Source organism: Populus nigra, chromosome 15, assembly GCF_951802175.1.
Source record: "Populus nigra chromosome 15, ddPopNigr1.1, whole genome shotgun sequence".
NCBI lineage: Eukaryota > Viridiplantae > Streptophyta > Magnoliopsida > Malpighiales > Salicaceae > Populus > Populus nigra.
The window spans coordinates 12,671,043-12,692,887 of NC_084866.1; the positions used below are offsets into that span (position 1 = coordinate 12,671,043).

The following is a 21,845-nucleotide window of genomic DNA, read 5'->3' on the forward strand; positions in this document are numbered from 1 at the left end:
TAGTATGTATAATTTGATTACTTCGAAATATAAAATTTAATTGCTTGATTTTTTTTGGTATAATATTCTCTATTATATACAATTTTATATAAAAGAAAAATATACAGAAATTTTCTCATTCTACTCAAAGTTTCTGTTACAAGTTGAACATTTTGATTCACAAGTGAACAAATCAATTTAAATTTAAATTTTTTTATTTGCTAAAAAATATCAAAACCAATATTATTTTGGTGAAAAAAATAAATTTCTTTTATTAATATATCCTAAATCAAATCGGAATTGACCTGTTAGACAGGAATAATTTTAAGATTAAGTTATTTATTCATTTTTATTCCTCATATGATACAATGATTGAATGAAACGGTGCTTTCATGCAAGAATTTTATACAAATTATTACAACATCATAAAAATTAGTGATCACATACAATATGGGATTCGATGATTGCATAAGAAAAATCAATCTTTTCTTAATGGTCTTCTAGAAGCATTGCCATTTATTGGCCTATATATATATATATTGTTGTTGCTGCTGTTGCTGTTGCTGTTTTCAAGCAATAAATCAGCACAAAACTTGAGACGGCAAGGCCAAGATGGCATCAATGGCATCGGCCTTTGCTTAGTGTTTACAGGATCAAACACAGAAGTCTTGGCTCTTTTTTGTTGGAATTTGGTAGATAAACCCATCCCGATATGCTAGATTATCAGCCTTAATTGCTAACTAAGTTTAGATTAGTGATAAAATATTTACTAAAAGGTTCATGTCATTCACAATTGAAACCTTCAGCAAGAGCTTTCTCTGCTTCCAACAAATTATTAAATCAACCATGTATATTGTTTGGATGTTTTGATAGACGATAAAAAAAAAAAAAAAAGTATCACTAATAATAATATAATTATTTGAGAGGTCCACTTAAACTAAAATTGTCCCCACCATCTCCACAAGAATTTGAACAAGGAAGACTTCCCTCCCTCATGTCTTTGCCTCCACACAAGAAACCACGCACGCAAGAAAGGAAAAAGGTGAGAAATTTTTTGAAACGTATTCAAATCTCTCATGGCAATGGCTTCCAATGCTCTTCATCACCCTCTTCACCAATCTATATCTCTGAAATATCCTCATCTTTCTCATAATTCACGATTCTCTCCCTCTCGTCTTCGTTTCACCTCCCTCCGGTTTCCCTCTACAATTCGCGCCACTTCAGCTGTCGCTCTTGAACCGGTAACACCTTCATCTCTACTTTCTCTCTTTTCACTTTTTTTCTTCTTTTTTCTGGGTTATACATTCCATTGCTTTCAGTTTTTTTTTACTACTAAATTACCATTGCCACTACAAGTTTTTCTTGAATTGGAGTATTTTATCATAGTTTTTTTAACGCTTTTGAGATATGACAGTGAAGTACTGGTAAAGGGGTTGTTCTTGTTTGGTTTCTGAGAGAATTTGTATTGTCAAATGTCTTTTTTTTCCTTTCTTATTCTGGGTTGTTTTTTATTCATTAATTGAGGCGATGAGAATGTCATAAGGAATAAAATGGGTTGTTTAAAAAGGTTTTAGTTGAATCTGGCATTTTGTCTGGGAAAATAGGAATGCTTGTTTGGTTACTGAGAAAGTTTTGAATTTTGAATGTAAAATTTCTCTATTAGGACCTAAATGGCTAAACTTTATGGAACTAGCTCAATAGATTGAGTTAAATGAAAGAAAAAATTAAGGGGCAGTGTTCAGTGTTTGATGGATTTTTTTTATAGCATATACAGTATTGAGTGGTCACATTTGACACCAAAAGTTGTCTTGACTCCTCATACTTTCACTAACGCAGGGTGGCTTTCATTTCTGTTTTAGTGGAGGTTAGACAGAAGAAGGAGAATTGATTAGTTATTCTATTTTGTGCACAAATTCTCAAGCTAATATTGATGCCGGCTTGTTTTCGAATAAATTTTAACCGGTGGCTTTTAGGTTCATCGTTCAGCACGCATTCATTTATTTATATTAAATCTGAGGAGTAATGATTTTAGGTGGCGGTGCAATAGCAAGGGAGTAACTTGCTTAAAGCTGCTGTTTTTTTAGTTCTGTGGCTTAAGCAGAGTTGTTTGCTGGCAACAATTCAAAACTTTTCTGTTTATTCATAACTATGTTAAGATAATGCTCCTCCTATTGCTACATATGTTTCCTCCCGTTGTTGTATATTGGATTTGACAAGAATTTAATCTTTCAGGAGTTAAGCACACAGAAGAATCAAGCAATATTTGCTTGTCCAGTATGTTATGAACCTCTAATAAGAAAAGGTCCTCCAGGTTTTAACTTGTAAGTTGGGTCACATGATGGTATAAAAGCCTTTTCTTCTTTTTGTTTCGAATTGTCTGATATGGTAATAACTGCAAAACCTGCAGGCCTGCAATATATCGGTCCAGTTTCAAGTGTAAAAAATGCACCAAAACATATTCTAGCAAAGACAACTATCTGGATCTTACAATTACTGCTGGAATGAAGGATTACACTGAAATCAATCCAGTTAGGACCGAGCTATTCCGGTATACATTTGGTGGTGATGATGCCACATAATCATGCTCAGTATATTGATGCATCCATGATGTACTTGATCAATTCAAATTTGAGCATTACTGCGCATGCATAAGCTTACAGGCCTTTCAACCTTGAATTAATGTCCATCCCACGCCTATGTAGCATTTTATGGATCTGTTACTGTTAATTAGATGGGGTACCCAATTTTGGTTTTGACTTAAGAAGGAATAAAGAACAATGGAATGCATTTTGTAAATCGGAATCAGATTTTATAGTAAAACTCATGAATTGTTTGAGGAAATGGTCATGCTCATGTCAGTTACTTTCATCTTCTCAGGAGTCCACTTGTTTCATTCTTGTATGAACGAGGTTGGCGCCAAAGCTTTAATCAAAGTGGATTTCCTGGTCCTGATGAAGAGGTTTGTGTTCCTTGGTTTGTTTCTAGGAATTCAAATACACCAGTTAGGCATGAAAGTTTAATTAAGCTTATCTCAAAAGATTAGTTTGAGCAAATATTACTTATGGTTATATGAAATCTTTCTCTGCAACTTGGTAACTTGGAACATTGAAATATCCCATGAAATGGCATTGGCATCTCCGAAAATGGGAGTAATTAATATCATTCTCATTCTTCTCCTCTTTTGAAACTGCTACTGAATTTGAAAACATGAACTTGACTTTGTGATGGTTTCTCTAATGCAGTTTGAAATGGCTCAGGAGTACTTCAAACCTGCCGGAGGGGGTCTTCTAGTAGATGTAAGCTGTGGCAGTGGCCTGTTTTCTAGAAAATTTGCCAAATCTGGAGCATATTCAAAAGTTATTGCACTTGATTTCTCTGAAAACATGCTTCGTCAGTGCTATGATTACATCAAGCAAGACGATACTATCTCAACAACGTAAGCTTCTTTTGCCTGACTTGAGTCTCAAAGTTACAATAGCTGCTATGTGAGAGTAATTATAATTTCATAACTATATTTCAATTTGAAACGAGGATTGACAATTTCTTTTGCTGGAGAATGTGCAGAAATCTTGGTCTTGTCAGGGCCGATGTTTCAAGACTTCCATTTGCATCGGGTTCAGTTGATGCTGTTCATGCTGGTGCTGCCATGCATTGCTGGCCATCTCCTTCCAATGCTGTAAGTGATCTTTCTTACATTTATTTCTTTTGTGGATTTGATGGCATAAACTTCCAGATATACCAGTCCAGTCTGGTTTGCAAGATCCAAATTCCACTTGAATTTGGAAAAGGCACTGCAATCTTTTGTCTATCATGATTTGTGACTTTGATGTCCTTATCCTGATCCTGGCTTGATCTTGTCCCTCATGCTACTCTCTTAGTGCCATCTCTTATGCATTGGCCATTGACGTGTAACACACCATGTTATTATATGCTGTGAGTTAAAGAAAATTCTAACCTCATGATGTGGGATTGACGAGAGGATGAGTAATACAATGCTTAAAACTAGTCCTTTACAAGCTACAAGCTTGATTGTGATGTGGTCAATTCCTGTCACGTCTAAACCATCGAGGACTTCTTTTCCTATCTTTGGATTGAAACTTTATCAGGGTTCAGGAAATCAGTAGTTTAATGTGCTTCATTGCTCCAAAAGAGGAAGCAAAAAGAATATCAAGTTCAATACGCCACTTCTTACTTGACCATACTTGAAAAGGGTTTCAAGTCATAACCTACCAAAACTAGGTGTAAAGAGGCATGGAACACTGAGTAGATTGAGTCTCCAGGATAAGAGTTAAAAAAAGGAAAGATTGTAGCCGTGGCTTTTGCCTTGCAAAGAGCTGAAGTAAAGGACACCTTCTCTAGACCTCAGGATGCTTGAGATCTCTATTACAGATATTTTCCCTAACAATTACTGCTGCCACTGAAAACACACAACACACAGATTGCAAATGAAAAACATTATAACTTGCTGAATATGTAAGTTATCACCTTTTGTTTCAGAATCTACTAGATAGTGTCAGACAACAGTAGTCAGCCTCCAATCTTAATACATAAGGCGTTTATATTTGTGGGTTTGTGCACATAATACTTGTATCTATAGTATGACAAAGTCAACTACCTTAGGTGCCCATCATGTAGCTCTGCACTTTGGTCTCATGGAACTGATAACAACGTTCTACCGGTGGCAAGGCAGTGCCTACAGCACAAGATATCAAATTATATGCAAAACATTTGCATTGCTTTGATCAAATCCAGCAATTATCTTGGTTCACTGGCTATGTTTTGGGAAATTGTGTAGAGGTGGTTTGTTATGTCATCAGCAAGTAGGTTCCGTGGCGTCTTGTCCTGAGAAGTACACATCATAAATCCTTCTACCAAGTTCTGTGTTTATGTGTGTTTTAAGTGCTTTCTCATCATTTGACTGTATGTAGAATTATTTTATGAACCTGCTGTTCAACTAGTGACGTATCTAATAATGTCAGGTTGCTGAAATTTGTCGTGTATTGCGAAGTGGTGGAGTTTTTGTCGGAACCACTTTTCTTCGATATAGCTCAACCACTCCCCGGATAGAACGACCTTTCCGAGAGGTAATAAGCTTTTTTTCCTTCATTTGATCAGATCATAGTCATAGAGTGATAATAGCTGGGAGGATTAATTACTATGCCTAGGGATACTTCCTTTTGGCTTTTGATTTTATGTGCTCATGTGTTTGTACTTTGTATATTTAATTGTTAGTTATTCAGAATTGCTCTAACCCAAGCTGGCAACGGTGAAAGTAACTGTCCAAATTGAAATTAGTTTGTGAATATAGCAAAGGAAGCAGTAAAGCAATGAAGTACTAGTGTTTTCAAGTTTCTACAAATTTCGGGTTAAGTGAAACTTACCCAGATTTGTTTGTTGATTTCCACACCACAAAAGGTTCACATTTCAATCATATCGTAACACATTTCATGGAGATTTGTGCACATTTGTCATGAAGACTTCATTTATCATTAATTTATATTAACAGAAGTCTTAAACTAGTATGGTTTGGGTCTGCTAGTTTTTAATCTTAACATTATGCTATTCTTGGAATGCTTGCTTCTTTGAGTTACATGTAAATTAATAGGTGATGTGTTAGCTCAACATACAACAGAGAAAATTGCACTTCCCCATTCCTTGGAAATTAGGTTCATAGTAATGATAGGTCCTTGTGAGGGTGGAACTCCATCCAAACTGGCTGCAGTTTGCACAGCCAGAGAATTGCAGGGTAATTCCATCTACACTCACCAATGTTATATGCTACAATTGGATCTAAAGATCTTCATGTGTCTGGCAGAGGATTTCGCGGAACTATAACTTCTTCACAGAGGAGGAAATTGAAGACTTGTGCTCAACATGTGGTCTTACGAACTACTCAAAGAAAGTTCAGCAAACGTTCATAATGTTCTCTGCTGAGAAGCCATGAAGCAAGGTTTAGTTCATTTAGACACAATTCTCCCTGGACTTGACATTGACATATCCGTTGCTGGTTTGGTATATAAGATATTCCAATTGTATAGAAATTTTAAATAAACAAGACCTAAAAGGTGATAACCTGGGGAGTTGCAAAGTGCCAGTGTTAATAAAAAGAAGTCCATATTAAATGTCTGGTTTATATATATAATGATTCAACCCCTACTTTGAACTTCAGCAGTGTCACTAATCCCAGGGGGCTAGCCTTTCTATTTGTAGATTTTGCTGGGAGTGATCTGAAAGCAATGCTTCTGGGATAGTCCACAAGCATACACTACTAGCACCGAGTCTGTAGAATGCGCTAATAAATTCTTAGCTTTCAGCTTTATCTGATGATTAGATAAAATTCATACTTGTTTTTGTCATGAAGTCTGTTTAATCTGTCCAAACTTCTTGCTGGGATTGGACTTGTCTAGGTGCTCTGTGAACAATATGCTAGACATTTCATGTCAACTGTTATGCATCAGTATCGTCCTGCATCACAAATCTTGTGACTCAAACGGACTCATGGTTTTGGACTGATATCTGTGACCTATAATCTATACAGACAGGGCTCATGAACCCGCATGATGTGAGTTTATTAAATGATAAGTCAGGATCTGGTGGCGAGGCTTTGCACATGACGAGTCCTCGAGGATTTGGGCAAAGCAAATATAATAGCCCCCGGGGATGTGGCTGAGCCAATAAAGAAACCCTTTGTAGCAGGGCAAAGTGTGTCTCTGAAGTATCAAATATGGGCAGAGAGAGCCCCTCGTGCGGCTCACAAGCTGACCAGCTTTCTGTATGTTCTTCTACAGTTCTACTACACTGTTTGCCCTAAAGGAACCCATCATTACAAACCCTGTTCACGTCTGGATCCTTGACCTTTGACCATCCAACAAGATGCACAGCTGGACAAGAAAAATAAGAGAGGAATATTTGATCAGTCCAAGAACAAGGAGACCTCTTAGGGTTTAATTTGGTTTATTTTTCAAAGTGAGGACATTGGATCCCTTGCACGTGACCTTCTTTCCTCCTGCAATCCCATTTTGCTTTCCATGGCACGTGGGGTCGGTCACCCTTTACCTTTCTTTTATTTTTTTTATAATTTTTTCTGCAAATTCTTATTTGTCTTCGTTTTTTTCTTTAGAATAATGTTAATCCAATCGGAAAAGCTCACTCAGCAATGGATGGGATTTTTTCCAAATAATTTCGAAAAAAAGTCTTTTAATAAAATTAGCTTTTTTTTTCTGAAGGAAGAAATGGAGACTGGTTTTGCTAATTGATTTGATTATTATTTGCCACGTGCATTGTCTTACTGCAACTCTTAATTATGATTACAGGAGAATAATGAAGATTAATGGGGTTGCTTTTAGCTGTTTCTTGAATTCAAAATATTTTTTTCCTGGGTAATTTGAAAAGAGGAAAGGTACAGGGGCAAATGGTTTAAGATGATATCGTGCATCACATTTCCTATTGAATTGTGCATATTTTTTGTTGTCACTATTTGAAGGCTTCATAAACTTTATCAACATTAATTAGCAACTTTAGCATATTTAAATCAACATTAAAAAATCAATTTTTAAAAAATATATATATAAAAAAAATCCGAGTTAATTGAAGTTAACTCAATTAACACGTGACCTGCAATATAAAATCAGGATAATTTAAAAAAAAACCTAAAAAATAAACCAAAGTTAAATAAAAAAGCATTGAGAAAAAACTGTATTAACTCAACAGAAAGGAAAGCGGAAAAAATCACAAAGTTCAAAACCCAATAATCTAATATCAAATAATGAAATTAAAAAAATATTGAAAAAACAAATTGAATCAATCTGGGTTACCTTGATTAACCTGCGACATGCGATATGAGATAAAAAAAAAAGAGATTAAGGTCTTATTTGTTTGCTGAAAAGTAGTTTCTTTTTGGAAAAAGAATTCTGAGAAAGTGAATTATTTTCTGATATTTGGTAGTATAATAGAAAATAAGTTAGAAAATATTTTCCAGTATTTAGTTATATCATGGAAAATGAGTTGAAAAATAACTTCTTAATGTTTTATTTTTTTCAAGTTTATTAAAATAATGAAGAACAAATCTTCCAAATTAAAAAGTTGAATGAGAATGAAATTGAAAAAAAATATATTTCATAAATTATCTCAAATAAAATAAATAATAATCAAAATAATAGAGATCAAATCTAAAAATAAAAAAAATTGAAAGATGAAGAAATTAAAATAATAATAATTAACATTTTATAAATTATTTCAAATAACATAAGTAACAATCAAAAGAATGAGAACCAAAATTGATAGATAAAAATTTTCAATTAAAAAATGACAAAAGGAAAAAGAAAATAACAATTAGGACCAAAATTAATATAAAAATTAAATTCTAATGAATGAAATTGAAAAACAAATATTCAAAACAAATATATATATATATATAAATCAAAAGTTTGAGGACCAAATTTTATATAATCAGTAAATAATATGACATGTTTAATTTTTTCACAACTTCTGGAAAGTATTTTCGAAGCCAATTTTTTCTTTAACTGGAAAGTGTTTTCCGTTGATCAACTTTTCTAATGGCAAACAAACACATGAAAGTTTAGAAATTGATTTTCCGGAAACCACCGGCAAACAAAACATAGTCTAAATTAAAAAAAAAACTAGAAAAAAAAAAACCAAAGTTAAGTCAATAAAAAAAAAAACCTTAAGTAAACTTAGGTTAACTTAACTCATTTATGACCTAGGATAACCCCATTGAAAGGAAAGTAGAAAAAATCACAAAGTTAAATACTTAACAATCTAATATCAAATAAAAAAAATTAAAAAATATAAAAATATCCTAGTCAACCTAGATTTCTTAACTAACTAGCAATTAGAGATATGAAAATCAAATATGATATAAAAATAATGAAGCAAAATTCTTAATCATCAAAAGTTGAAAAATGAAACAAGTATCAATCAAATAATAAGGATCAAATATGGCATGAAAATTAAATAAAAGAAACACAACTAGAAATTAAATTTAAAAATACAATAATTTAAGAAAATAATAAAAATAATAATCAAAAGAATGAAGAATAAAATTGAATAAAAAAATTAAATAAAATTAAATATTAAGAAATAAAATTAAACAAAAAAAAACAAAAAAACAAGAATGAACTACATATAAAAATTAAATGAAAATGTACCCCAGTATCCACCGTTCATAATCTCACACTTTTTTTTTATTATTATCGTGGGTGTCCGGGCCAGCTTGCGCGCACCTCGACTAATCCCACGGGTCCTGAAGTTAACGACCATATAAGCCTCCAGTGACCATCGTATGAGCAGCCACAAGTTTTGAACCTGAGACCTAAGAGGAAGCAAACCCCTTAGTCCCAAACTCTTACCACTAGGCCACCACCTAGATATTTCATAATCTCACACTTGCTAGGGCAGGTGCTGGACTTTCCAGTAAACATGATCGTTTGTCGTTGCTAATTGAAAAATTGTTAACAACTTAATGATTTAACTTCTTTTTAATAATACGTATATAATCAGTTGTGATTTATAGTGAATTGCAAAACCAAAACCAGCACTAATGGAAAATCTCTCTGCTAGAGAACAAAGTTCATGTACCCAAGCAGATTTCCTCTAGCAAGTTGCAAAGAATATCTACTCGGAGACCTTTACCAAGTTTCAAGTAGAAGAAAAAACACACAATTCTAAAAATAAAATGGAATTAACCAATTCGTGTGCTTTGTGCTTGCAGCCTTTGTGAGGCAGTGGGAATTAAGAATATTATCCAACAAGTCGCCGGGGAAAATATTTCGGCCACCGCCATTTATGCAGCGAAGATTGGATCTTTTTATACATGGAGTCATGCTCATACACATTTTCTGTGGACTGCAGGCAGCATAGAAAAGAGCAGATATTTCTAGTTAAGGGACATGTCAAGCTTGAAATTATGCCATGTGTATCACCAGGGAAGACTTTGCAGTAAGGAAATCATAAAAACGATTCATGGTTCATGCATGGAAAATGATCGCTGGCCAGTATGTTGAATTCAAATGTTGCCGACCTTGATTCCTTCTAATAATGTTCAGATTCGACTCCCTTTCTGTAAAGAACAAAAATACAGTAGCCTAAACAACTTTGTTTCTGGATAAATTACACGAATCGCCTCGAGATTTGTTATTGTTTAAATACTTAGATTACATTATGGATTGTTTTTAAATTATAGCTCAAGTGCTCCTCCTTAATTTCGAGAGATTTTGAATTTGAAATCTTTACTTTATATACATATATATAAATTTTAATTCAATAATCTAATTATGTTGATTGTAAATTAAAAGAAAATGATTCATTAACAAAAACTAATTGAGTAGGAAAAATCATATTATTCTTCTTCTCATAAAGTATTATTCATTAGAATAATAGTGTTTTTTTTACTCTTTTTTTTTAATATTAGATTTATTGAAAGATTGAGCTTCACAATTTATTATTATTTTTTAATGTGATTATTCTAATCTCATGATCCGGGTCACAAGTTTTACAGATTAACCCGGTTGACTCGGGGTTTTTATAGGGTCTTTTTTTGTAATTATTTTTTTTAATTTCATCATTCACCATTTAGGTTTATTAGCAATTAAACTTCATAATTTATTTCGGTTTGATTTTTATGAGGTTATCTCAGTTTCAGAACTCAAGTTTAGCATGTTAAACTAGGTTGACTCTGGTTTTTTTTATTGATATTTTTTCAATTCTATCATTCAATGTTGGATTGATTGAGAATTAAGTTTCATAATTTATTTTGATTTACTTTTTATTGGGATATCATGGTTTTATGATCCCGGTTTAACAAGTTAATCCTAGTTAATTCAAGTTTTTTTTGTTCTTTTTTAATTTATTATTTTCAATTTAATTCGTCTATGTTGGATTAACTGAGGATTAAGTTTCAATATGTTTTTTGAACTGCTTTCTATGAGATTATCATAATTTCATTACTCGAGTCACGAATTTTATATTTTAATTTAAGTTAATTCAAGTCAGTCTGATATATTATTATTTTAATATTAAAAAAAATCATGTTATATTATCTTAAAAAAATTTAATTAAACTATTTTTTCAGTTGTCCACATGGTTTTTTAACTTGTCATCAAATTAATCTCTCTGCACGTTTGAATTTTATTTTTCTTCCTTAAAAACACGTTGAACAATGACAAGATATTTCTTTAAACTTTTTTTTTTTTTTTTGGAAATAATACAACTCATAACGCGTTTTTGTTTATCGTTTGGTTTGGTTGCGGCGGACGACATTGTGGTCTATGAAACCAAGCTTGGATTTATCTTTCAAAGAAATCATCATGTCAAATAATTATCCATGCCGGGGGGCCTAAAAACAAGCATCATTCGTTGATGATCGGAATGGTGAAGAAAGCATAGGTTGGCAGCACCAGGCTGGGCTGCACTCGATCGAAAGTTTCTCATTTGCCATAATAACAGGAGATAACAAGCAATAAAAGGCAAAATGAAATCGGGCATAGAGCTAAGGTATCGTCCTTGCTCTGAGAAATATTATTTGCCTTTGAATGAGTATTTATTAAAAAATAGGAAACATAGCTTTATACAAGAGATTGATCTCCTACAGCCATGCTAATCTAGAATTCTAGCAGGTCTAAGTGTAAAATGCAAGTAAGCAAATATACAATTAATACAGTATATTGGTCAATGCATGACCGAATGAAGTGCCATATATTATTGTTATTCTTAACCCTTTTTTTAGGTTTTGTTTTTGATATTTTTAATGTGATGATGTTAGAAGAAAATATGAAAAAAAATATTATTTTAATATATTTTTAATTAAAAAATATTTTTAAAAAACACCATACATCACAATACCAAAAACATAAATTTTCGATCCTTCTTCCTGTTTTTGAGTAAAATATTTTACCAAAAGAAGTGTCATGGTCTCTCTAGGCATGAAATAAAAAAGGGCTAAAGGAAAGAAAAAATAAATAAATAAAGAATGGCAAAAACCAAGATCAGCTCTTGGCCAGAGCCTAAAGACAAGAAAAGTTCCCTCAAAATTAGTAAAAGGGCTAATAAATCTTACTAACAAGTGCTTAATGAGTGGTGTTTGTCTGTCTAATGTTCGTCACAAGAGCACACATCATCGTTCAAAGCACAGCTCCTGGCTCTTTACTCTTTAGTGGAGCAGTTGGTTGATTAATGTTGCCACGTCTGATTCCCATGAAACCGAGTTTCCTCGTACGTGTCTGTTCAAAGTCCAATTGATACTGTGATGTTAAATCCGTAAATACCGACCAGATACGGGGAAGTAATAAATAGATTTTCTCTAGAAGCTCCGGTCATGATTTAATCTGTGCTGTTGATATTCCCACCGAGCTGCTTGTTCTTCGCTTGCTCTTGAAGTTAATTTTAAACCAGAGAGAATGAGAGAAATTATGTAAAAAAAAAAACACGTGATGTGAACAAAAGGCAATGTTTAAGGCTAAATGAAGTTGTAAAGAAAAGGTGCAATTTAATAGCGAATCCTACTTTAATGTTGTGTTCTTTCAACTAATTAACTTTTGGACGACTAATTATTTATATAAGATATAAAAGGAATAAGGTCCTTGATTCTAACCGTATTTTATACTTACATTGATAATTTGATAAATGAATATATAGTTTATTGCCAAAAACTATCGTTGTATAATCTGCATGAATAATCTCAACTTCTTTTAATATTTTTTCCAAATTCATCTATTATATAAGATTGAGTTTTTTTATTTTTTTTATTTTTTTAATTTAGATCAATTTAATATGTTGTCATCTAAACATTAAAAAAAAACATCTTAAAATTCTTTTAAAACCAAATAACATTTTTTTTCAATTATTTAGATTATCTTTGAATCTATTAAATTGATTATGTCACATTACATACATGTTAATTTTAAATTTTGATCAGATAAGGAATTAAATCATGAAAGTTTAAAAATGACCCATTAAATTAAATTTAATAATAATATTAAATAATTCATTTCTAAACAGTTTTTTTACGTTAAAAAACTTTATCTAACCCAACAGTCTAATGCAAGCTAGGAAATTAGTAATTTTCTAAGAACTCATATCCATTGAATGAATGGAATATGATTGAAATTTTTCGTAAAAATAATTTGGAGAAGAATCTTTAGATAATATTAATAACAATATTTTATTTACAGTTGATAGATTTGACTTGAAATTTGTCTCGAAAAAAAAAACTAGATAAACTTGGATTAATTATTTTGTATCAAAATAATATTGTTGTGTTTTTTTTTCAAAAACATTTTGATATTACTTTGATTGAATTTGATCAAGTCAATCAACCATATAATATAATTAAACATGCATAAATCAATGTTATTTTAAAAAAAAAATAGTATTGATTCAACTAAATTTGGTCAATTAGTAAATCTAATCACATAATTAAACAAACCTAAATATATGTTTTTTTATTCCAATTAAAATATATCTAACTCAAAGTCATAAAATTCTTGAAAGTACTGATTTTAATAACTATGATTCCAATCACATATCTAACACTTACGTATTATCGCTAGCTATTAACAACTCGTTAAAATGACCATTTATGAACAAAGCAACCCATATATTGATAACCTACCACAGTAACAAGCACATACTTAAAACAAATTGCAGCGTCTCCCTCGTCTCCATCTCCAAGTCCAAATTCAAATATGTAGCTCAACTAATTTAAAAGATGTTGATAATTTAATAAAGAAATAAATGGGCAAAAAATATACATGTTAGGGCAGCTGCTCCAAGAAGAGCTTGGTAAGTTTAGCATTAGAGCTCTTAAGCCAAGAAGATCAGTAAAAAAAAATAGTTTATGGAGGTGGCAGAGAAAGGGAGACACAGAAACAGCTCCCACGTTCTCCTCATACCTGACTTCTTCTCTTTAATAATGCTCTCTCTCTCTCTCTCTCTCACACACACACGCTCACACACACACACACGCTCACATTCACAGTTATAAGTAGAAGCCGTCCCTGTTGACAAAATGATGCCTCTTTCTCAAGGGAATAAATATATACCCGTTCATCTCTTGTGAACCTCCATAAATACTCTTATCTCCATACCCTAATCTCTCTCTCCCCTCTCTCTCTTGTTACACCACTATCTTGATAACAGTTCAAGAGGGCTCATCATCTCTCTCTTTTTTTCTGTGATCATGGTGAGTGTACTCACTCTCCCTTCCCTCGCTTGATCGCCAATATCTATTGCAAAATTCTGTTTGAGTTTTGATTTATGTGTTGAATTTTTAAGTGTCTCTTTTGCTTAATTCTGGTTGGTATTTGTGATCATGGTGTTTTTCAGGGAATTCAAAAGCCTGCATGGTTGGGAGCTCTTTACACACAGAAGTTTTTTGCAGGGTGTTCTTATCATGAAGCTGCAAAGAAGAATGAAAAGAACGTGTGTTGTTTGGATTGTTGCATCAGTATTTGCCCTCATTGTATACCATCCCATCGCTTCCATAGGCTTCTTCAAGTTCGTCGTTATGTTTATCATGATGTTGTCCGACTGGAAGACCTCGAAAAGCTGATTGATTGCTCAAATGTTCAGGTTAGTGGCTTAAACAATCTTAATCTTCTTGCTTCATATGTTGCTCTAGCAAGATTCAGTCTGTAGTTTGCTAATTAACTTAGCTTTGATTATAGGCCTATACCATCAATAGTGCGAAAGTGGTGTTTATCAAGAAGAGAGCTCAGAACAGGCAATTCAAAGGGGCCGGAAACTATTGTACTTCCTGTGATAGAAGCCTTCAAGAACCTTTTATCCATTGCTCTCTTGGCTGCAAGGTACAAAGCAATTTTCATGCTAAATTCCAAGAAGGGTGACTAAAAGTTTTTTCCACATGCAATTACGACCCTTTTAGTCAAAAGAGCATATCACGATAAAGTTGCGCTCAATTATGATCAAATCTCCATGGACCGCCTTCAAAAAAAGGAAGAAATTGTTGTAATCATTTTGTCTTTTTATTTCAATCGTTATGTCTTGATATCAATTTACATGTTAACTAAACTAACTAAGTGCGTATATTTAGAAAAATAAATTCATGTGTAAAAACAGAAAAGAAGCAAAAATCATTAACGATCAGACCATCAATACAAGTGAATTTTACTCGAATCATGCACAATTAAGAAAACCAAGAATTGTGTATTGAATTAGCCAGATTACTTCTAGGACGGGTGTCTTAATTATGACCATCATTCTTAAGATCGATCCTATGATCATATTTAACAGAAAGATTTCCTTCAATGTTTTCTGCAGGTGGACTTTGTGCTGAAACATTACAAGGACCTTTCTCCATACTTGAGGAGATGCAACGCATTAACTCTTGGTCCTGACTTCTTTATCCCTCAAGATATGGCAGATGATGAGATGACCAATGAGACGCCTCACTCGACAATTGTGGACTCCGATGAGCCGATGAGCTGGTCTTCAAGTTCATCGGGTTCCGAAAACATGAGCATCGCTAGCACTGGGATTGTACGGAAGAAGAGGAGTGGATTATACGTATGTGCAAGATCATTGAGCAAGGTTTCTGATGAGGACATGGCTTCAAGCATGAGTAGAAGAAAAGGCATCCCTCATCGATCTCCTCTATGTTAGGAAAACAAATTAAACCAAAAAAACTTTTATTTATTACTATAATTATTAATTAGTTTTACTTGGATATTTTGACCGACCTTCAAATTCAAAGTGTTCTCTCTCACAGTCACATCATCTCTCTTCACTCTTCAACTTGAGTTAATTAATAACTTGGTCGGGGGGTTTTGTCTTAATGGCATCACGTGATTCCCAATTCCAAGTTATGGTTTTGTACATTTTTCTATTTTTTCTATGCTCATATTAATAATTCAAGCCATCAATCCGAGGACTTTATTGTTGTACACCTCTGGGAATTATACAGTACATTTATGTATTTGTTAATTTCCTTTGCATTGGTACACACACTTGCTTTTACCGGGTAATTCAAGATTCTGTTTACGAGAATAGCAGGGTTATGTCTTACAATGTTTTTTTTATTATTTTTAAATATATTAAAATAATATTTTTTATATTTTTTAAAATATATATTTGATATAACATATCAAATGTTCTAAAAATATTAAAAAATTAATTTAAAATATAAAAATATTAAAAAAATACTAACATTATATTTTTTATATCAGCACTAAAAAATTAATTTTAAATATAAAAATATTCAAAAAAAATAGTAAAACTATGTTCAACCACACCAAATATATATTAAGAGACTGTTTGGAAACACGATATAAACAGTGTTTTTTTAATTTTTTTTGATGTTTTAAAATTATTTTGGTGTGTTGATATTAACAATGATTTTTTAAAATACTTAAAAAACAACCATATAATATATTTCATACACCTTCTAAAAGGAAAAGGAGTAGCTATATATGGATTTTGCATGCAAAAATACTCGAACTCCGACAAAGACAAATTGGTTTCTTGACAACAAAAGGAGAAGGGTGGGTTTCGATTAAGCAAATTAACGTAATTTCTTTATGGCTGTTGGCAATTGAGAATTGTAGACATTCCTCATCCTCCTATATTATCTTTTTTTTTTTTTTTTGTATTTTCATACTCTTAATGCATGGCTAGAGTACTCAAAACCATGTTATGATGAAATATGAAGCTTAGAAGTATGAATATAGTTTACTTGGTCTTAAAGTTATTCTTGGCATTTAAAATGGAAGAATAAATCCCAAATTAATAAGATTTATTGGCATTAAAAACCATAAGATTTTTAGCACCATCTCATGATGAGAAGGGATTCGTTTGACTATTATATGTCTACATCTACAGTGTACTGTCTCTTCTCGGAGAGAGTGCTGGGGTTTGAGATTTAACCACTATTTTTGACCGGTCAAATTCTACCCCTATTGACAATTTAAATCAGATAAATAATCACTATTAAATTAAGGGGCAATTTAAAATTGTGTTGCTAACACGGAGTTTTTAAAAAGTTTGATTTTAAAAAAATTTAATTTTATTATGTTTTTTTTATTGTTTTAATATAATAATATTAAAAATAAATTTTTAATACATTTCTAAAAAAAAAAACCATTAACACAATCTTAAACAACCCTTATAAATTCATTATACTTCGTGGGGGATAAAAAAATTAATTCAGTGAGACTTATAGTTACATGTAGCCAGCTCAATCTGACAATGATATCACCTTTTTAGACAAGTGGTGTTATAGTAAAAAATAAATAAAATTGAATGCTATTTTAATACACTGTGTTCTATAAAAATATATATATTTTTAAAATATATTAAAATAATATTTTTTATATTAATATATCAAAACCAAAAAAAACAATAAAAAAAATCAATTTGATATTTTTTTCAAGTCTTTTATATATATATATATATATATATATATTCAAACACAGTTTCAAACCCAAAAATAAATTTTCCATGAACAATGATAATTTATATATCAAAGTTGAAAATTTTAGGATATTTACACTCACCTATCAAATTTAATTGTATATTGTCTTAACAAATTTGGAATAATAAGAAGTCTCAAATCAAAGCATCGGGATACCTTGGAGCAAGTTAATTCACTGTTGGTGGTTTGTAAAACTTTGTGAGATAGATTATCCCAATGACGGCACCACAAGCAGTAACTCAGATGAGGATTCTAGAGGAGGTTTTCTTGGTAACTGAGTAGGCCGATAATTTGTGGTGGGCTACAGTCGAAATTAGGCCGAGAAATGATGGGCCCAATATCTGGGTATTTACTGGGCTCTAGAGCACGGGCTTTTGTTGCCGAAAACATGTGAATTAAGGTATCGCTATTCGCCTGAGATGGCATGAGGTGGTTCATGAAATAAAATATTTCGTGTAGGTGGCCCAATTTATATTTCAGGCTAGCCCAGTAACATGACTTCTAAAACTAAGCCCACAAAACAATCATCATTTAAAAATAAAAATGATAGAATTAGAGGAGGGAAGAATATGGCAGATAAAGGAAAACCTGAATTTAGATCTTTCTTAGTTGAAATGTCTTGACAATGTCTAAGCCCACTCAACAATGGCAAATAAATAAAAATTTTAAAATCTTTTATTTTTATATTTGTTAATGTGTTTGTTAATGCAGTGCATTGTGCTTTTTAATTAAAATGTATTAATATTTTTTTAGATTTTATTTTTTATATCAGTACATCAAAATTATAAAAAAAACACATAAATATTACTTTGATGTTTTTTTCAAGTGGATGGCTCAAGCCTGTTCTTTTTAATCCCTAATGTTCAATGTTCATCTTCAAATCATGGCTTAGACATTTGTCTTCGCCTATATTTGTTATCCTTATGCCTAGATTTTTTTGGTTCATCAGAAAATCTCCTGGCTTAATTAGTGTTGTATTTACAAGGATTTTGTTTCTTCACTGGTGAAGGTATAAAAATCTGTTCGTTACCATTTTTAATGATTGAGAGGTATTTGAGATAATAATAAATATTGTTTATAATTTTTTTATTTGAAAATATATTAAAATAATATTTTTTTTATTTTTAAAAAATATTTTTTTTATTTTTTTATTTTAAGTTTTTTAGAAATCCACTACTACTTGAGAAACCTAAGTCAGTAAGTTTACAGCCTCGATTCAATGCCTTGGAGGTAGATAAATCTTGATCCCCGATGAGATTAGCCTTGGTATGCACAATGGGAGTTCCTTTCTTTTCTTTTCCCTTAAGTATGCTTTGCATCCTCAGAGTACATTCTTGTTATATAAGAAAGAAAAACAAGCAAAAAATGTTTTCGTGCCGGCACATCGCATCAAGCATAAAGGCAGCAGCACAGCTCTGCTGCCTTGTATTATTCCCAGAGGGGCCAGCCTTGCCGATCGATATGTTCCTGAAACTACCTAGCTAGCTAGGGCACCAATATCTCTTCATCTTTTCTATTAATTGATGAAAGTGTACGTATATATCATAAACACTTGATTTCTTCAACACAGCTCTTGATGGGCCTGCCATGCCAGGCCATGAGAAACATAATTAAAGATCGGCAGAAGAAATGTGCCCATCACTTGGAAATTAGATTGGAAAGTTGATTTGATGAAGCATCAGCAAGTGGCAAATGCTAGCTTTATGTCTACGTAAACATCTACTACATAACTAACCATTCTCATTACCTACCATATAATTAAGCTGCAAGTTTTCTACTTTCTTTATGAGTTGTGTGTACGCTTAACAGATTAGTCCCCTCTTTCTTCAAGTGAGGATCACTCCACCGTTCGGCGTCTAGCAAATAATCTCATATGTTCGTACATGATAGGAGACATGCCATGCATGTCTGTGTCGTGTCTGTGTCTGTGTCTTCACTAATTGATAATCTTTTTATTGATATAAATTAACTTTAGACCTAATTAAGGCTAAGACTTGATTGGATTGTACGTGATTTGATATAGAAAATGCTGTTGTTGAATATTATGAAGGAAATCCTTTCTCTTGCTTTTGAAATGCAATTCTTTTCCTTTTCATTTTCCACATCTATACAGAGAAGGTCTCTATGACTGCATATTGAATTAAACATGACTGCAAGACTACAAAAACGCAGGTCTCTGTGTATATATACGAGTATCAGGTCTCTGTATATATACGTACTCTGTATATCACACGAGTATTAATATGATCAAAAGACTTGCTTCAGACTTTTGCTAGCAGCAGTACTAGCTTAGATATTAGAACTTGTTCATCGTCAAAACAAGCCAACATGAAGCTTAAGGTGTACGTAAATTTGCTTCAAAATCAAGCGGACTTAATTTACAGTTTTTAAAATAAATCAATGCTTCATTTATGTCTTCTTTTAAATGAAGTACTCATGTTTTTCATGAGAACTATTATTTCTTATTTACTTTGTACCAATATAACGCTCCAAAAATTATTGCTGTTCTGCTTTTATTACAAATTAATTAGTCTTAGATTTAAACCGTAAAAGATCCGTTGTACACTTAGAAAATGAATTAGGAAGAAGATCATCCAGTATATATATATATATCCTTTTCGTATTATTATATTTTCCAATCCGTCTAATTAATTTAATTAACAGGATTAATTATGACCCTAGAGAAAATGAAAATTTGAGTTGGATCGATCTTAATCATTTGCTAACGCATCTGAAAAAGTAATCATAAATTAATGAGCAAGCAAACAGTCATAATTATACGTTTAACCTTGCTCTCTCTGTTATTTGCCCGTTCCATATTGATTTTTCTTACTGTCCAATTCATTGTCTTTGCTCTCTTTTTTTTTTACAAGGATATAATTCTCATTTACATAAAAAAGATAAGAATTTTTACATTATGATCACTTGAAACTAATCCAAAGAAAAACTTCTCATAAATAAAAACCCGAGCACACCGAATAACATACAAAAAAAAATGCAATAGCATATCTGAAATTGAAAATAAATTACAAGAGAAAAGAAGAACAGATTAATTAATTAACCTCGGGAATTTATTTATCATATCAGGTGTTTTTAATTTAGTGAGGTGACAGAAAATATTCCACAAATCATTTTGCTCAAATATTGATAAACAAATTAGTCAGCATCACTGTGTTGTTCGGTTAAACTACTAGGTTGAATACTTTAAACAAGAGATCGAAGAGAGTTCCATTTTTTCTATCAAAAGAAAGCAGTCCAAAACAATTTTCCACTCATGAACATTAACTCTTTATACCTCTCTCCTCCTCTCCTAAGTAACGTTGGTAGGTCAAGAAAACGATCAAATTCAAGAAAACAAACCCTATTAAGAATCACAAGCTCCAAACCCTAAAATAGTAAGATTCAACATCAAAACATAAATTAATAAACCCGTAAATAATGACCTTTCTGAAGTAAGCTAAACCCAATCAAGAAAATGGGGGAAAGGTGGTGGGTAGGCACGTTTGTTGTTTGTAATCAGTGAGATTGACAACTGGGGTCACAATGTGATAAGCATTCGCATAGGATTTGAAGCACACCCTGCCACGTTCTCTTTTGTTAACATTATATATATATATATATACATATATGGTTTGTCTGCTTGTATGGTGGGCTTATGCCCTTTTTTATTTTTATTTTTATATGGGTAAAAGTATATTTTCCTACTATAGATTAAGAAATTTTTCATTTTGATCTCTATAATTTGAGTTTTTCCTTCTTTTTTTCCAATTACGGCTTCTTTATTTTATTTTGTTTGATTTCTTGCTGAAATCTCCACAAAACTGGCAGTTTCAAAAAGGATAAAGCTTTTGTCCAATAAATTCTCAAATGTATATCGACAATAACACTATTGTCAAGTGGGTTTGTTTATTAATAATACAATGAACTGATAAAAAAAATTAAAAATAATTACACGTGAATCTCCATTTTATATAAATTAATATTGATATTCGGGTCAGCTTGCATATACCTTAACTGATTCTACAAGTTCTAAAATTAACTGGGTAAGAAATTTTTGCCCTAAAAATTTTTTAGATTAAAATATAATTATATATAAGATCTAGTTTTAAAAACAAAAAAGAAGTAATTTTTCTAAATTTATTAAAAATTCAAAAAACAATCCTAACAACTTCAAGAAAAAAAAGGCATGAAAACTTCCTCATAACAAAAACGCTGTAACCCAAAAAAAATAAAAAAGAGAAATAATAATAAAAAAAAATAAAGAAAGCAACACATCACAGCAAAGGGGCATTCTTGTCCATATAATAATTACGGACAAATAAACGTATAGAGAAGAACTTAAAACTTTTTTACAAATTCATAAATGTGTTTTTCTTAACCGTTAAGACTTAATATCTCACAAATACCCATATAAATCACCTGT

At 31.8% G+C, this 21,845-nt stretch overlaps 2 protein-coding genes across 2 annotated transcripts; both read left to right on the plus strand.

The window, feature by feature from the left end:
* Positions 1–842: 842 nt before the first annotated feature.
* On the plus strand, positions 843–7,154 carry LOC133673697 (uncharacterized methyltransferase At2g41040, chloroplastic-like). The gene is made up of 8 exons (XM_062094561.1): positions 843–1,220; positions 2,212–2,300; positions 2,387–2,527; positions 2,857–2,938; positions 3,222–3,415; positions 3,544–3,655; positions 4,959–5,063; positions 5,795–7,154. The coding sequence occupies exons 1-8, from the start codon at positions 1,056–1,058 to the stop codon at positions 5,921–5,923; spliced, it is 1,017 nt and encodes a 338-aa protein (XP_061950545.1). The 5' UTR covers positions 843–1,055; the 3' UTR covers positions 5,924–7,154.
* A 6,846-nt stretch (positions 7,155–14,000) lies between these two features.
* Positions 14,001–15,724, plus strand: LOC133674840 (protein RGF1 INDUCIBLE TRANSCRIPTION FACTOR 1-like). The gene is made up of 4 exons (XM_062096115.1): positions 14,001–14,176; positions 14,320–14,565; positions 14,661–14,801; positions 15,274–15,724. Exons 1-4 carry the CDS (start codon positions 14,174–14,176, stop codon positions 15,613–15,615), a joined length of 732 nt encoding a protein of 243 aa, XP_061952099.1. The 5' UTR covers positions 14,001–14,173; the 3' UTR covers positions 15,616–15,724.
* Positions 15,725–21,845: the final 6,121 nt, after the last annotated feature.

Coding starts and splice junctions, on each gene's coding strand:
- LOC133673697 (XM_062094561.1), top strand. CDS start 1,056: ATGGCAATGGCTTCCAATGCTCTTCATCACCCTCTTCACCAATCTATA. Junction 3,416..3,543: donor GACGATACTATCTCAACAAC/GTAAGCTTCTTT, acceptor GAGAATGTGCAG/AAATCTTGGTCTTGTCAGGG. Junction 3,656..4,958: donor GGCCATCTCCTTCCAATGCT/GTAAGTGATCTT, acceptor TAATAATGTCAG/GTTGCTGAAATTTGTCGTGT.
- LOC133674840 (XM_062096115.1), top strand. Junction 14,566..14,660: donor TTGATTGCTCAAATGTTCAG/GTTAGTGGCTTA, acceptor CTTTGATTATAG/GCCTATACCATCAATAGTGC. Junction 14,802..15,273: donor ATTGCTCTCTTGGCTGCAAG/GTACAAAGCAAT, acceptor TGTTTTCTGCAG/GTGGACTTTGTGCTGAAACA.